Below are 15,684 nucleotides of genomic sequence, written 5' to 3'. Positions count from 1 at the left end.
AGACTTTAAAATAATCAGTGAGGCAGAAGTAGATGTTTTTCTGGAATTCCTTTGCTTTCTCCATGATCCAACGAATGTTGGCCATTTAGTCTCTGGTTCCTTTGCTTGTTCAAAACCCAGCATGTACATCTGGAAATTCTTGGTACATGTACTGCTGAAGCCTAGCTTGAAGAATTTTGAGCATAAATTTACTAGTGTGTGAAATGAGTGCAGTTGTATAGCAGTTTGAACATTCTTTGAAATTGCCCTTTGGGATCGTAAAGAAAACTGATCTTTTCCCGTCCTACGGCCATTGCTGTGTTTGCTCTTTTGATATATTGAATGCAGCACTTTAACAGCATCATCTTTTAGGATATGAAATAGCTCAGCTAGAATTCCATCTCCTCCTCTTGCTTTGTTCACAGTAATGCTTCCTAAGGCCTACTTAACTTTACACTCCAGGATGTCTGGTTCTAGGTGAGTGAACACATCATCATGGTCATCCTGGTCATTAAGACTCTTTTGGATAGTTCTGTGTATTTTTGCCACCTCTTAATCTCTTCTGCTTCTGTTAGATTCATACACTTTATTGTGCCCATTCTGCATGAAATGTTTTCTTGATATCTCCAATTTTCTTGAAGACATTTCTAGTCTTTCCCCTTCTATTGTTTTCCTCTATTTCTTTGCATTGTTCATTTAAGAAGGCTTTCTTATCTCTCCATGCTATTCTCTGGAACTCTGTATTCAGTTGGGTATATCTTTACCTTTCTCCCTTGCCTTCACTTCTGTCCTTTCCTAAGCTATTTGTGAAGCCTCTTCAGACAACCGTTTTGCCTTCTTGCATTTCTTTTTCTTTGGGATGGTTTTGGTCGTTGTCTTCTGTACAGTGTTACAAACCTCCATCCATAGTTCTTCAGGGACTCTGTTTACCAGCTCTAATCCCTTGAATCTCTTCTATTCTACACATCTCTCCACCTGGATGTTCATTTATATCCTTTATCATATCTTTTTACATTAAACTGGTGAACATGAGTAAACAGTTTTCCTGAGTTCCGAGAGCTGTTCTAGCAAATTAATTGAACCTCTGATTTATGGAGGATTAGGTCAGAAGCACAGGTAGAAACCTGGCATCTGAAACTTGTGATTGGCATTGCAAGTCAGGATGGGAGAATCTTGTGGAGCTGATTCTTGTGAGACTGAATGCTATCTCTGAATAGATAGTGTCAGTATTGGGTTGAATTGTCAGACACCCACCTAGTGTCACAGGAAATTGCTTGGTATGGGCAAAATCCCACCCATTTGGTGACAGAAGTGTTCTGTGTGAGTGTAGTGGTCATATAAAAATAAAGGAGACACACAGGAGAAAAACACAGGAGGAAACCTTTGCGTTTTTCCCCCCTATACATGTAAAAGAATGAGTTTCTCCTAAACATACAGGAAATGGCAGAGTTGATCAGTGCACACAGAAACGGTAGGGCTCGAGGGATGTGAAAAAGCAACTGTCAGTAACTCTAAGGCTTCTTGCTGCAGACACCTGCAACTTCACCCTTGGAAGATCTCTTGAAATGTGGGGCATGGTGTTCCTGGGAGTTAATGCTCTTTGAAAAACAGTGATCAATCAACAGTGGGGGGGGGGAACCAATGGAAAAATTTGTTATTTGTCCTTCAAAAGGGACAAATTCAGAGACCCCAGCATTCTTGGGTTCCAGTTGTCCATAGATGAAAACCTATTCATCAGCTCACTCTGTGTTGTCTGCCAGTACATGTCTCATTTCCTCACTAAAGGTGAACTGACCGAGATGGATCAATCCATCTGTGATAGTGCAACAAGGACTCCACCACAGGTATTAAATGAGATGGAGATAGCTCCTAGTCAGCATTACTGTCTGAGGGCTCACAGAGTATTTGACTTCTAGACCCATTCATATCTCCTTAGATCAACGGAATCCTTTCTTCAGATGAACAAGTTCTTACAACAGGCACGTGATCAAGGTGTGTGCTGATTTTCATCAATTACACTGTTGGGAAACTACTGGCCCTATGGCATGCTGGGAGAGCTCATAAATGAACAGCTATGGAAATGACTTGAGAATCACACCCTGTAGGGGTAGGGTGATATCCTTCAAGATATGGAATGTATTTTGAAACAAATCGGTGCTTCAGTGGTCCTTTGTCTTTGATAACTAGAACAGAGAGGCCTAGGAGTTCAGGAATCAAAGTGCTTTCTCTTGCCATCACCTTTGGTTATGGAAGTGCTGGATCAGAAGGTATGTACATAATTTAAGTAAGGTCAGGTGGTTCTCCAGATGGCTTCACCTATTTATATATGCCTGGAGAACCCCAGGGATGGGGGAGCCTGGTGGGCTGCCATCTCTGGGGTTGCACAGAGTCGGACACGACTGAAGCGACTTAGCAGCAGCAGCAGGGCTGAATGGTTCCCATAGCCCCTCATTCTCGCTAGCAATAGGTAACTACTTGCTTTCTGTTTTGGTTTATTGTGATAAAGGAGCTTGGGCGAAGGGAAGGAACATCCTGGTCAGGATCCCAGCAAACCTGAGCTCCTGTGAGTATATTCCTTGCTACCATTTCAAGAGCAGCAAGAGATAATTATTTTAGGACTTCAGATTCATTGAACTTTCCAATAACTGGGAGAGGCAGCTGGATGTCATTGGCCTAAAATAGAAGGGAAACTTAATTATGGGGTTCCCAGCCTCTGGGATCTAATGCCTGATGATGTGAGGTGGAACTGATGGTATAATAATAGAAATAAAGCATACAATAAATATAATGTGCTTGAATCATCCCCAAATCACCCCCCACCACCAGGTCCATGGAAAAAAAATTGCCTTCCACAAAACTGGTCCCTCATTCCAATAAGGTTGGGTACCGCTCCTTAGAACCATCGCTCAGTTCTGCCCTTAATTTAAGCCCTAGGGGCAGTTCTCTCTCTGGATATTTCCTGTCCCACTTTAACGGTGAGAGTAAATTCTTGTCTTCTCTTTCTTCTCATCTGCTAGGAAATGGATGCTTATTTATCATCCCTGAGAAGGTTTCTTAAAATACTGATTCATTAGGACCCTGTGGTGTCTGAGCAGACACTGTACTAAGATTTGGGGAAGGAACACAGACAGCACAGTGAGAAGCCAGTGGGAGGTTTATTTTCTACTCCACACAGATGCTCACAGCCTCAGAGTTAGCAGACTCTCCAGATCAGAGTGTTACGACGATTTCACGCTTGCTACAAACTTTGTAAACAGGCGTGGAGATTTCCACATCAGAAGGGCATATATTTTCCTCTGACACGACTTCAGCCTTCCCTATTAGGATCCCATTTGCTAGAGAGAAGAAGCAAGGCTCTGTCAGACAGCTGGAATCCACCAACAAACCATTCTACCCTGCCTTTTACTGTCTGTCTGACACTCAGCCCCGTTTCTCAGGCTCCTATACAAGACGCAGCCATTACCAGCCGCTCTCACTTCCAATGCATAGAGCCATTGCTCACACTGCCTGTATGTCTTGTGTTTCATTTTTGCTTCACTTCCTTATTTCTCTGCTTTCGGCCATGTCTTGATTTCCCCTTTTCACTTTATCCTCTCCTTGCATTCCCCCTTATCTGCCACTAACGGTCAGGCAGGAAGCTTCTTCACTTACCAGGTCCTTGTATGTCCCAGAAGAAATTTTTTGAACAGTTAGGACACAGACAGGCCGTGTAAACAAAATTACCATAAGGAAAATTTACATCATCAGAGCCTTCGAGTGTGGCTTTAACCTGAGGAGAAAGAGGATGGGAAAGGATTAAAGAGAGAGGCTCAGGCTGAGGCAGCCCAGTAACTATTATGCAAAATAAGCATGTTTAAGGCCAGCACAGAGCGGGCACCAACATTTCCCCCAGACATCACCCCTAATGTATTTAGGGCCAGACTCAACTTTAGTCAGTCTTTTGGTAATTCTCCTTCTCTGCCCTTTTCAACTTTGACTTGCATCGTGAAAAAGATACTTTATTGGCTTGCCGTGTGACAAAGTTTTAGAGTTGGATTTGAAGGTGTTGTCAGACACCATGCTTGGTTTTGTCCACTGGCATGGGGAGAAATACACCTGTGAAGGTCTGCCTAGTCTTTAACTCAACAACTGATATGTGAAATGTTCTTTATTTTGAGCAATGGAAGTGCCAAGAGGTCACCATGGTTGGACTGTGTCTAGTTTGGAAGCTCCCCACCTGGAGTAGATAGGAAATGATTTAAATGAGCTTGTCAGTGAACCAAGAGGGTCATGGAGATTGGAATCATCAGTTTTCTGCTCTGATGTGGTGGGGGAAAATCCCCCAAACAAATATTTTCCCATGTGTCCTGCTTTTCAGCTTTGTGATGTGGCATTTATCCCTCGGAGCTTCTCATTCTATGAGGTATCATGAGATTGAGGTATTGAAGTAAGTATCAATAGTTACTTCTTTAGTCTGTATGAGTTCATGAGGTTTGTGTGTTGTGTATGATACAGAGCTTTATTTAGGTAAAGTACTATGCATGTTGTACCAATAAAGACACTTGGAGTCTGAAAGCTCTTGGCCACCTGGTACTTCGTGCCTGTTTTCCTCCCCCAATAGAATTATAACCTAGATAGAAGATGAAAGAAATGACTGAGATTCTCGGATGGGAGAAGCAGTCTGCTGAGGTCAGACCTGAAAAGAGACAGTTCCAAGACCTTCCTGAAATGGCAACAGAGAAGATCTCTGGAAAGGGGAGTCTCAGAAGCGTTTCTGGCATCTTTTACATTTGAATAAATGTCAGATACTCTAGGTATTTCCTCTTAGGGTTTTGATAGCTTTGCAGCTTTCTCCTCTGTTTGCTCTGTTTTCCAAAAACCCCAAGGAAGCCTCAAAGGAGTCAAGGACTGTTATCAGATATCCTGAAGAAGAAGGTATAAGGGATCTGAAGACAGTGAAGATAGTGGGGAAAAGTAATAGAGGTAGGAAATGGGAAAGCCAATTCTAATGTGACGGTAAGTCTCCCATCTGTGAGGAGGACATAATTAGGGCTTCCCTTGTCGATCAGCTGGTAAAGAATCCGCCTGCAATGCAGGAGACCTGGGTTTGATTCCTGGATTGGGAAGATCCCCTGGAGAAGGGAAAGTCTATGCACTCCAATGTTCTGACCTGGAGAATTCCACGGACTGTATAGTCCATGGGATCGCAGAGTCAGACATGAATGAATGACTTTCACTCTCAGTTTGCAGCTCCTCTCCCATCTGCCATGGCCTGTTGAGTGGAATCTCCCTGACTCAACCTAATCACTGCACTGGACAGAGGCACGGTCGTGGATGGCTCAAGTCTAACAAAGCTCCTCTGTCCTTGTCACTCAGTCTTAACCCTCTTGGTTATTTCCTCTTTCATATTGCTTTCTTCTGTCCTCTCCTCTCCTCTCCTCCACTCACCTGGGGAAGTGAAGGGTCCTGACATGCTTAAAAACTTCTACTCGTTTATCGCCTGCATATCATCACTTTTTCTTTTAAATGGCTTTTAAAAAATTGCAGTAAAAGTCACATAATATAAAGCATGCTATTTTAACCATATTTAACTGTACAGTTCAGAGGCACTCAGTACATTCACATTGTTGTGCATATCTCACCATCATCCATCTCCTGAATTTTTCACTTTTCTAAACTGCAATTCTGTCCCAGTTAAACACTAAGGTACCCACAGGGAACCTCCTGGCACTTAGCACTTACCAATGTGCATTCTGAATTTGTGAATCTACTCTTCCATCTGTAATATCACTTCTTGACTTTTAAAATTGAAGTAATAATACACACATTTCTACCAGGGTTGCAAATGCAATAGTATTTGCAGGTGACTTCTTTGTGAGATGCTGTTTCACTTCATATCATTAGTGACCACAAAAATTGTTTATGAGGCTATTTCTCTTCTCTCTTCTTACTTATGATAATCCCCAAATCTTTACTTACCACTAAGTATACAGGTACATGACTTGTAACTGTGAGTGTTACGATATAGCCATCTGAGTTCCCAACTCGTTCAACTCTCAGGGTTATTGAAATTACATTCTGCTTAGATATGGCAAAAGAGACATAAAAAGGTCTGGTAAAAGTCCAGGTTGACATTTCTGTTATTTTCAATTTTTGTTTCTCATCATAAACAATGCTGCAACATCCTCACTCATTTGTATCTTCATGTACTTCTGTGAATATCTCTTTAGGACACATCTCTACAAGTGGAATGGCTAGGTCAAAATGTATACATTCAAAATTTTGATAGCAAGAGACTTAATCTGTCCAGAGGGCTGTATCCATTTCACACCATTACTAACGACACATATGAGTTTTGATTCTGCATTATAATGTAGATCATTAAAACCAAGTTCTGAGTTGTTTTGATTAAAATAAAAAACAAACAAGTCCAGGATTGAGGCAGGCTGGGAGGGATATGGAAACAACAGGCAGAGAGAGCAGGGGAATGAAAGGAACGGGGAAGACACAGAGGCATCAGGGCCATCACTCTTAAGGATCCACTTGGCATGACACACACCTAAGGTGAGCACTGTTGCTGATGAAGTCACAGGGATCATCTGAATTGGTGGATCAGCATAGCCCTTATACTGGGTTGTGAACAGAGTCATATCCACTCTTGTGCAGCTTAGGCATCTTATCCAAAGCTTATCCCAGGGCTGACCACAATGCTAACATTCCTGCCTATTCTGTTGTTTTATGGGAAAATGATGAGAATGAAAAAAGAATAGATAACTGAGTTAAAACACAAAGTAGGTGTAGGTCATGGATTCAGTAACCTCTCCAACAGGTTCTGAACAGGGAGAGCTTGAGACCAGGAGACACAAATAGTGAGGACTCCCAGGATGGGTCCTCTTGGAGCAGGTAAATAAACTGTAGGTGCATAATGTGGGTTTCTGGGTTGACAGAAGTGTCCTCCCTGAAAGAATTTATATAGGGAGGAAAACCGATGACTTACGTTTGTCCTTGAGTTGGGACCGTCCGCAGTGTCAGGAAGAGACTCAGGAGCAGGGCAGCAGTGCTGGTCTTGAAGAGAAGCTGAGGAGCACGCATGCCGGAAGAATTTGGTGCCCAGGAAGCCTGTGTTCCCAGGGAGCAGGATGGTTCTTAAAACTGTAGCAGGATGACCCCAGAGGTATGGGGCAGATTCACTGGGCCAAAATCATCACATCTGGGAGATTTCCTTCTTTGGTATCTTGGTTGTTGTTGTTGCTGTTTTTTGTGAAAGGTCAGTGCTTAGCTGGAACTTTAATTTGAGGAGAGTGAGAGAAAAGAATGAATCAGACTGTTTCCTCTTGTTTTTTTAACATTAGAAGATTCCTGGATCATCAGGATAGATCCTGTGTTAACCACTAAAAACAGGATTGTTTCCAAGTCCTACTTCCTAACCCCTGCCCAAGTCTGTAGATTCCAGGAAGTGTTCTGTCTCCTTGTCCTCTGAATTACAAATGTCTTATCTTCCTCTTAATGTCTCAACTGTAAAATTTGCTGTAGGTGTTAGATGTGGAATGGATGCCTTGAAACTAATATGCCTGCTCATACTTTCTCTGATTGCATTTTTGGTACCGTGAGTCATCTCTAATTAGTGGTGGCCACAGAAGGTATGGAATATGTTTGAAGACAAGTCAACCCATGGGCAAGAAAAAGTCAGAAGTCTAGATGAGACTAGGGGAGACCAGATATATGTGTATGTATTCCTTATGGCAGAGTCTAATTCAATGACCTTTCTATGTTTGGATTGGTTCCTTTAGGAGCCTTAGTTTCACATTATGTGTACGGAAGCTGCTCTCCTGAATTTCTCAGAAAAGTCCTGTCATCACAGCTTTCTACCTCCTTAGCTTCAGTTTGTGCAAATTCTGCTTCTACTTGCAGGAAATTCAGTTGTGGGGCTAGATGACAGATCCCATCTTTGAAGGACCTTTGTGATCATCTCTAATTATCTTACAGGAGAAGATGGTATCTGAGGAAAGAGAGAGTTTGGGTGACTAGGGAACTCATGGAATTTCCCACCTACCATCCCAATGGGAGCAGCAGGGAGGATCTGAGGCTTCTTGCATCAGATGGGGAAGTGAAGTTCAAGAGGGAATCTGGTGGGACAGCTGAGAGTGCTTCACTCTTACCCCTGGAGAGTATCTCAGGGAACTAGAGTGCTGCAGCTAAGTAGGACTTTGAGATGCCTGAAGGCTAGAGCAAGACCAGGGAAGTTTGTTTCTGTCCATTCATTTGTCAATTATGCGACATTGCCTGTGAATCAGGAGAGGCCCGTCTCTAACTCCAGGTGCTGTACAGCAAATCTTCTCTTGCCTGCCTCACTCTCCCTTTAATCTCTATCTTCTCTAAAGTCATTAAATTTCCTTTCCTTCCATTCCCTCCCTTCCATTATTCTTTTTGTTTATTAAAACTATTTTCAACTAAATAATGTATTCTCATGGTAAAAATCCAAATCATTTAAAAGATGGAAATTGATACTTAAAACTATTTCTTCTTAATCTGACTTGTCGCTTCTAGTTCTTCTGGTAGACTTCAACAAGTATTCAGCAGGCTAGAAATTGCGTTTTCAGGGTGAAATGATCTTTCAGCTATGTATTAAGAAATATCTAGCCACACAGGGCTCCAATAAAATTAGGAGCCAGTTTTCTAAATGAATGTAAAGGAATGAAGCAACTAGTAGCAAATTTCAGCAGAAAACCTGTTACCACAGCAAGCTCTCGTTTTTTCAGTAGTGTTGTGATATCAGGTTTATGTGCTGGTATTTGTAGGAAGTTGTGTGCTGCTTTAGGATGAGGGCTGGCATCCAGCCTTACTCTGCAAAGGTTCTGGGTTGGCTCTGTCCAAAAGCACGTTCTGACACAGTGGAACTGTTCAATAGCTGCACTGTCAGCGTAGCACAAGGGTCCTTTGAGGACAAGAAATGGGGTTAGTCTATCTTAGATTTGTTATAAGTGTCAACTTCTGAGTGGATTTCAATTACTTAGTATGAATAATTAATGTAATATATTTCATCAATGATTTTTAAATAGTAAACGTATCTTGAAATGATATTTAGGATGTATCAGACTGTTAGTGTTAGTCCCTCAGTCATGTCCAACTCTTTGTAACCCCGTGGACTATTTCCCGCTAGGCTCCTTTGTCCTTGAAATTGTGCAGGCAAGAATACTGGAGTGAATCGCCATTCCCTTTTCCAGGGAATCTTTCCCACCCAGGGGTCAAACCTGTGTCTCCTGACGTGCAGGCAGATTGTTTACCATCTGAGACACCACGGAAGCTACATATTAGATGAAATAAAATATATTATCAAGTTAATATCACTGGGTTCTTTCTGCTTTTAAAATCATGAAGCTGGGGCTTCCATGGTGGCTCAGTGGTAAAGAATCCCCCTGTCAATGCAGGAAACGTGGATTTGATCCCTGATCCGGGAAGATCCCACATGCGGCAGAGCAACTAAGCATGTGCACCACAACTCTTGAGCCTGCGCTCGAGAGCCGGGAAGCTGAAACTACACACGCGAGTGCACCCTAGAGCGCATGCTCTGCAAGGAAAGAGGCCACCACAATGAGAAGCCCGCGCACCACAACTAGAGAGCAGCGCCCCCGCACCGCCACCAGAGAAAAGCGCCTGCGGCAGCCAAGACCCAGCCCAGCCAAAAATACATAAATAAAAGAGAATAAACCCCAAACATGTAGCTGACAGAACTTTCAAAATTATACATGTAGCTTAACAAATATTTCTCTGTGTCTCTTTCTTTGGCCTCCATGTGTGGCTTACAGGATATTATATAGTTCCACAACCAGGGACTGAACCCAAGCCCTTGGCAGTGATGGTACTGCATCCTAGCCACCGGACTGCCAGGGAATTCCTTTTCTCTGTGTTAGAAAGATGCATATATAACTCATGCAGGAACTAAAATCTGTGACTTTGAAATGCTATTTGTTGGAGATTTCAAAGGGCTCACTTAAGGTGGAAGAATTTGTGTGTATCAATACATGTGTGTGCACAAGCTGGGAGCAAAGCTCTTGACTCAGATTTGTCAGTTCAGTTCAGTTTGGTCAGTTGCTCAGTGGTGTCCAACTCGTTGAGACCCCATGGACTGCAGCACGCCAGGTCTGTCACCAACTCCCCGAGTCTACTCAGACACATGTCCATTGAGTTGGTGATGCCATCCAACCATCTCATCCTCTGTCGACCCCCTCTCCTGCTTTCAATCTTTCCCAGTATCAGGGCCTTTTCCAATGAGTCAGTACTTCCTATCGGGGCCAAAGGATTGGGGTTTCAGCTTCATCAGTCCTTCCAATGAATATTCAGGACTGATTTCCTGTGGATGGAATGGTTGGATCTCTTTGCTATCCAAGGGACTCTCAAGAGTCTTTTCCAATACCACAGTTCAAAAGCATCAATTCTTCAGTGCTCAGCTTTCTTTATAGTCCAACTCTCACATCCATACATGACTACTGGAAAAACCACAGCCTTGACTAGACGGACCTTTGTTGGCAAAGTAATGCCTCTGCTTTTTAATATGCTTTCTAGGTTGGTCATAACTTTTCTTCCAAGGAGCAAGTGTCTTTTAATTTCATGGCTGCAGTCACCATCCGCAGTGATTTTGGAGCCCCTAAAATAAAGTCTCTCAGTTTCCACTGTTTCCCCATCTATTTGCCATGAAGTGATGGGACCAGATGCCATGATCTTAGTTTCTGAATTTGAGTTTTAAGCCAAATTTTTCACTCTCCTCTTTCACTTTCATCAAGAGGCTCTTCAGTTCTTCTTCACTTTCTGCCATAAGGGTGGTGTCATATCTGTGGTTATTGATATTTCTCCCAGCAATCTTGATTCCAGCTTGTGCTTCATCCAGCCCAGCATTTCTCCTGATGTACTCTGCATATACGTTAAATAAGTGGGTGACAATATACAGCCTTGATGTACTCCTTTCCTAATTTGTTACCATTCTGTAGTTCCATGTCTAGCTCTAACTGTTGCTTCCTGACCTGCATACAGATTTCTCAGGAGGCAGATCAAGTGCTCTGGTATTCCCATCTCTTTCAGAATTTTCCACAGTTTATTGTGATCCACCCAGTCAAAGGCTTTGGTATAGTCAATAAGGCAGAAGTAGATGTTTTTCTGGAACTCTCTTGCTTTTTCGATGATCTAGCGGATGTTGGCAATTTGATCTCTGGTTCCTCTGCCTTTTCTAAATCCAGCTTGAACATCTGGAAGTTCACAGTTCATGTACTGTTGAAGCCTGGTTTGGAGAATTTTGAGCATTACTTTACTAGCATGTGAGATGAGTGCAATTGTGTGGTAGTTTGAGCATTCTTTGGTATTGACTTTCTTAGGGATTGTAATGAAAACTGACCTTTTCCAGTCCTGTGGCCACTGCTGAGTTTTCCATATTTGCTAGCATATTGAGTGAAGTGCTTTCACAGCATCATCTTTTAGGATTTGAAATAGTTCAACTGGAATTCCATCACCTCTACTAGCTTTGTTCATAGTGATGCCTCTTAAGGCCCACTTGACTTCACATTCCGGGATGTCTTGCTCTAGAAGAGTGATCACATCACTGTGATTATCTGGGTCATGAAGATCTTTTCTGTATATTCTTCTATATATTTCTTCTGTGTATTCTTGCCACCTCTTCTTAATATCTTGTTTCAGTTGGGTCCATACATTTCTGTCCTTTGTTAAGCCCATCTTTGCATGAAATTCTCTTAATATCTCTAATTTTCTTGAAGAGATCTCTAGTCTTTCCCATTCTATTGTTTTCCTCTATTTCTTTGCATTGATCACTGAGAAAGGCTTTCTTATCTCTCCTTGCTATTCTTTGGCACTCTGCATTCAAATGGGTATATCTTTCCTTTTCTCCTCTGCTTTTGGCTTCTCTTCTTTTCTCAGCTATTTGTAAGTCCTCCTGACAGCCGTTTTGCCTTTTAGCATTTTTCTCTTGGATGGTCTTGTTCACTGCCTCCTTGTGACTGTGTGACTGTGACATTGTGACTGTGTACAATGTCACAAACCTTCGTCCAAAATTCTTCAGGCTGTCTATCAGATCAAATCCCTTGAATCTATTTGTCACTTCCAGTGTGTAATCATAAGGGATTTGTTTTAGGTCGTACCTGAATGGTCTAGTGGTTTTCCCTACTTTTTTCAATTTAAGTCTGAATTTGGCAATAAGGAGTTCATGATCTGAACCAGTCAGCTCCCGGTCTTGTTTTTGCTGATTGTGTAGAGGTTCTCCATTTTTGGCTGAAAAGAATATAATCAATCTGATTTCGGTGTTGACCATCTGGTGATGTCCATGTGTAGAGTCTTCTCTTGTGTTGTTGGAAGAGGGTGTTTGCAATGACTAGTGTGTTCTCTTGGCAAAACTCTATTAGCTTTTGCCCTGCTTCATTCTAGGCCAAATTTACCTGTTACTCCAGGTATTTCTTGACTCCCTACTTTTGCATTCCAGTCCCTTATAATGAAAAGGACATCTTTTTTAGCTATTAGTTCTACAAGGTCTTGTAGGTCTTCATAGAACCATTCAACTTCAGCTTCTTAAGCATTACGGGTCAGCACATAGACTTGGATTATGATGATCTTGAATGGTTTGCCTTGGAAATGAACTGAGATCATTCTGTTGTTTTTGAGATGGCATCCAAGTACTGCATTTGGGACTTTTTTGTTGACTATGATGGCTACTCCATTTCTTCTAAGGGATTCTCGCCCACAGTAGTAGATATCATGGTCATCTGAGTTAAATTCACCCATTCCAGTTAATTTTAGTTTGCTGATTTCTAAAATACCAGTGTTCACTCTTGCCATCTCCTGTTTGACCACTTCCAATTTACCTTGTTTCATGGACCTAACACTCCATGTTCCTATGCAATATTGCTCTTTACAGCATCAGACTTTACTTCCATCACCAGTCATCCACAACTGGGTGTTGTTTTTGCTTTGGCTCAGTCTCTTCATTCTTTCTGGAGTTATTTCTCTGCTGATCTCCAATAGTTTATTGGGCACCTACCAATCTGGGGAGTTTATCTGTCAGTGTCCTATCTTTTTGCCTTTTCATACTGTTCATGGGGTTCTCAAGGCAAGAATACTGAAGTGGTTTGCCATTCCCTTCTCCAGTAGACCACGTTTTGTCAGAACTTTCCACCATGACCTTCCCGTCTTGGGTGGCCCTACATGGCATGGCTCATAGTTTCACTGAGTTAGACAAGGCTGTGGTCCATGTGATCAGATTGGTTAGTTTTCTGTGATTGTGGTTTTCAGTCTGCCTGCCCTCTGATGGAGAAGGATAAGAGGCTTATGGAAGCTTCTTGATGGGAGAAACTGACTGAGAGGGAAACTGGGTCTTGTTCTGATGGAGTGGGTGGTTCCCCATTTAATGGGAAAACTGAGATGAGGGAAAGCAAGTAATTAGGATATAGCTAGTAAGTGGCAGGCTAAAGTTTTCCCATTAATGAAGATCAGTAGAATATTCAGTTGTGTATTGTCTGTCTCCCCTGAAGAATATAAACTTCATAAGAGCAGGATGAAAAATTCCTGATTCACTTCTGTACATCTAGTATCTAAACTAAGTAATGGCACATGTGTGTACTTGACAAATATTTATTGAATGAATGAATGCATAATGCATGAGGTTTTAAGGATATTTTTTATTTAAAAGTATTTTTCTAGTATTTTTGAGGTATCGGTGAAAAAATTTTATGTAATTTTAAAGTGTACCATGTGCTCATTTGATATATTTATATATTGTAAAATTATTATCACCATAGGGTTAGTTGATACTTCCATTAAGTCACATAATTACCATTTCTTTTTCTGTATGAGAACATCTAAGACCTACTCTTTTAGCAACTTCTAAGTATATAATTCAATATTATTAACTATAATGTCCATGGCATATTTAGATCCTCAGAATTTATGCATCTTCTGAAAGTTTATATGCCCTGACAAACATCTCCCCAACTCATTCCTCCCACCCCTAGCCTCTGGTACCGATCACTCTATCTCTTTTTCTATACTGTATGTAGTCCTCTTAGGGATTTTGTAGCCCTGCAACTTTCTCCTCTGTTTGCATCTGTTTTCTAAGAACCCCAAGGAAGCCTTGATGGAGTCAGGGATTGCTATCAAGTATCCTGAAGCAGGACATGTAAGGGATCTGAAGACTCGGTGAAGACAGCGGGGAAAAGTGATAGAGGTAGGAAATGGGAAAGCCAATTGCAGTGTGACAGCAAGTCTCCCATCTGTGAGGAAGACATAATCACCCCATTCTTCAGCTTCTCTCCCATCTGCCGGCCTATTAAGTGGAGTCTCCCTGACTCAACCTCATCACTGCATTGGCCCGAGACAAGGGTGTGGATGGCACAAGTCAACAAAGCTCCTTTGTCATTGTCATCAGTCTTATCCATCTTTGTTATTATCCCCTTTATGTTACTTTCCTCTCTCCTGTTCGCTCCTTCCCTCCCCTGGTGAAGTGAAGAGTCCTGACGTAGTTAAAAAAACCTCTCCTCATTTATCATCTGCATACTATCACTAAAAGTTTGTTGTTGTTGTTGAGGTAAAAGCCACATAATATAAAGCATACTATTTTAAGCATATTAACTATACAGATCAGTGGGGTTAAGTACATTCACATTTTTGTGTAGATCTCACCATCATCCATCTCCCGAATTTTTCACTTTTCTAGACTGAAACTCTGTCCCCATTATACACTAATATCCCCACTCGGTACTCCCTGGTGCCTAGCACCTACCAATGTGTGTTCTCAATTTTTGAATTTGACTATTCCATCTGTACCATCATTTCTTAATTTTTAAAATGGAAATAAAAATGCACACGTTTCTAACAGGGTTGCTTTCAGGTTCATAGCTAATGAATGCAAAAGCACTTGTAAGTGACTTCTTTGTACACATCTATTTCACTTCATATCATTAGTGACCACAAAAATTGTTTACGAGGATATTTCTCTTCTGCCTCCCCCCTTACCATAACCCCCAATTCTTCACTTACCGCTAAGTATACAGCCACATGGCTTGTAACCCCGAGTATTACATTATAGTCATCTGAGTTTCCAGTTCGTTCAACTGTCAGGGTTATTGAAATTACCTTCTGTCTAGCTATGGCAAGAGAGACAGGAAAAAACTCTGGTAAAAATCTAGGTTGACATTTCTGTTGTTTTCCACTTTTGTTTATGATCATAAACCATGCTGCAAACGTCCTCTCATTTGTATCTTCATAGACTTCTGTGACTATCTCTTTAGGACCCACCTCTATAAGTGGAATGCATGCACACTCAGCCGTATCTGACTCTTTGTGACCCCATGGACTATAGCCCACCAGACTCCTCTGTCCATGGGATTCTCCAAGCAAGACTACTGGAGTGGGTTGCCATTTCCTTCTCCAATAAGTGGAATGGCTAGGTCAAAATGTATGCATTTAAATCTTTGATACAGACATATTCTGTCCAAAGGGCTTTATCCAGTTCACATCCTCACCAACAGCACATAGCAATTTTGATTCTGGGATAAACTATAGAGTATTAAAGCCAAGTTCTGAGCTGTTTCAGTTAAAAAAGAAACCAAGTCCAGGACTGAGGTAACCTTTGAGGAATATGGAAGCAGGACAGGCATAGAGAGCAACAGGCAGAGAGAGCAGGAGCATGAAAGGAATGGGAAGACACAGAGGCATCAGTGCCATCACTCTTAA

At 41.8% G+C, this 15,684-nt stretch overlaps 1 protein-coding gene across 1 annotated transcript; it reads right to left on the bottom strand.

Moving 5' to 3' along the window:
* Nucleotides 1-3,189: 3,189 nt before the first annotated feature.
* LOC128047058 (prolactin-inducible protein homolog) lies at nucleotides 3,190-7,050 on the bottom strand. Its single transcript, XM_052639251.1, is given in 4 exon segments — nucleotides 3,190-3,314; nucleotides 3,631-3,748; nucleotides 5,938-6,036; nucleotides 6,952-7,050. Coding segments are annotated over 4 exon segments (441 nt in total).
* Between the last annotated feature and the right edge of the window lie 8,634 nt (nucleotides 7,051-15,684).

Source organism: Budorcas taxicolor, chromosome 4 (genome assembly GCF_023091745.1).
Source record: "Budorcas taxicolor isolate Tak-1 chromosome 4, Takin1.1, whole genome shotgun sequence".
Classification (NCBI taxonomy): domain Eukaryota; kingdom Metazoa; phylum Chordata; class Mammalia; order Artiodactyla; family Bovidae; genus Budorcas; species Budorcas taxicolor.
Note: the sequence above shows the minus strand (reverse complement) of the source record. Positions and strands in the feature narration are given on the sequence as shown.